The sequence below is a fragment of the Macrobrachium nipponense genome, chromosome 31, assembly GCF_015104395.2.
Source record: "Macrobrachium nipponense isolate FS-2020 chromosome 31, ASM1510439v2, whole genome shotgun sequence".
NCBI lineage: Eukaryota > Metazoa > Arthropoda > Malacostraca > Decapoda > Palaemonidae > Macrobrachium > Macrobrachium nipponense.
Genome location: NC_061093.1, coordinates 39369026 through 39371009, shown reverse-complemented (window position 1 = coordinate 39371009; position 1984 = coordinate 39369026). Strand labels below are relative to the sequence as shown.

The 1984-nt window shown below is 36.9% G+C and overlaps 1 protein-coding gene across 3 annotated transcripts in view; it reads left to right on the top strand.

Annotated features, from left to right (window-relative positions):
* Positions 1 to 626, top strand: part of LOC135206901 (uncharacterized) — a 48744-nt gene extending 48118 nt beyond the window's left edge. For all 3 annotated transcript variants that reach the window (XM_064238382.1, XM_064238383.1, XM_064238384.1), the window contains one exon: positions 1 to 626. This exon is cut by the window's left edge and continues 515 nt beyond it. In XM_064238382.1, coding sequence (XP_064094452.1) covers positions 1 to 52 — 52 coding nt within the window. In that variant the 3' untranslated portion in view covers positions 53 to 626.
* Positions 627 to 1984: the final 1358 nt, after the last annotated feature.

Here is a 1984-nt window from a genome sequence, read left to right as displayed (position 1 = left end):
CTGTATCAATATGGACGGGAATTATAGTAAGGTGGAAAAGAGTGATGACTGAATGTGACGATTGGCATCCGTGAAAATCTTGTGTATCTGCATCATTATTATCCCCCCGTGCTCTCTGTCCCTCCTCCTAACCATGAATGGCCAGTGACCCTCTTTTAATTCGCCGAGGAAGCGTTCATTGCAATTAGGCTTTGGGGTGAAGCCTTCTTGCTGTCGTCGCTTCGCGTTACAGTGGACATTACGTGTATATTTTTGTATTCGTGGCCGGCGCTGGCGTTACCTAAGACTGTAAGAAGCTTGTGTGGTGACCTCCTGTATACTGTAAATATATGTAAGATTCGTCTTCAAGTGCTCATGGTGCCGCAGGCAAACAATCCCTGTTCCCCCTTTTTTTCCCTTCCTCTTTCTTATGCCTCAGCGACAAAGAACAGTTTATCAGATTACTATTTCCGCTTTTTCATGGGGCTAAAATCGTCGTGAATACGACCGGATTCCTGAAACCAATATATGTTATCATACCAGTTACAGATGGTAAAATATACGTGCGAGTGAATGTTGATCCGGGAAATAATGATAAAAGATTCAGATTACAATAAATGTATGACAGATAGAAGAGTGTTTATGTAGCCCCAACAGCATACTAAATTACTTTATGCCTAGAAGAGGACTTTGGTCTTGTAAACATTTGATGCAGTATTCTATTTATTTAAAAGTCATTTTTATTGCACATTTCTTCATCTTCTTCTTCTTCTTCTTACGCCCTCTCTCTCTCTCTCTCTCTCTCTCTCTCTCTCTCTCTCTCTCTCAATGGTTCTACTTACAAACACATCTTTACGGCTAATTTTTCTCTGCCTGTCAGCGTGTCCGTTTCTCTCCTTAAGTTACCACAAAGATAAAGTAAGGGTGGCCAGAAATGTTTTAAAGTCTTTTTCAATCAAATTTGATCATTCTTTCTATATTCTGAAAATAGTGACATTTCTACGCATCTTCCCGTATGCGAAGTATGGATACAGAAATATAGGTTCTGGAACTACTATTATGAAAGGTGTTTTAAATATAAAATGGAATGCAAAAAAAAGAAAAAGAAGAAAAAAAACATTCTCACTTCAAAACATCCTCCAAGCGTAAAACTGCATTTAGTGGCGAATTTTCATTTCCCCTGAAACTCAAAATCTCTTTTATTAAAAAAATATGGATAATTACATATGACCCTGGCGCAATAAACAGTGAGTTGGTACTGAGTTAACAAGCTGAATGAATGTCGATTGAATTAACCAGTTTCTGTTGTTCAAGTCAATTTTGATATTATATGAGGTCCTCCCTTTGAAGTTGAAGGGCCTTTTATTAGAAATATTAACCATGCCAATAAAAAATAAAAACATAGGCGATATGATTAAAATATTTATCATATAATAAAATGGACAATGAAAAATATGCAGACAGTTAAATATGGATAAATTAGATTAGCTTTGACTGCAGCATGGCAGCTGAAAAGAAAGCACTAATTAAGTCTAGCATGAGCAGTGCAAGGGATACAGATGTAAAAAAAAATAAAAAAATAAAATAGAATAAAAAAGACACTCAAAATGTTTGATAACTGATAAAAGAAAGGAACTAAAAACTTATGCCTTTCGCACGGCTCTCATCAAAACGAGAGATAGATAACACGTCTCACATGCGGCAATCTTTGCTTGTGATCAAAGACGTAATGAACACTGGGGAAATTGGATGAATTCCTGTTAGTTGAGATAAGGCTGAAGACAATACACTTCTTGTCTGTTAGCAGTTCAACAATGACGGAGGGTTTTCCCAGAATAAGTGTATTATCTCAGCCATTTTTGCTGCAAGTATGAACGAATTTGTAGGAAAAAAAAACTTTTGTGTGACTCTCCCCGGAGATTATAAATTAACTCTTACCCTATTCCCGTAATGGAGCTCACTATAATTTCCGGCCGTTTTAGCAATAATGCTATGGCTTGTCGTC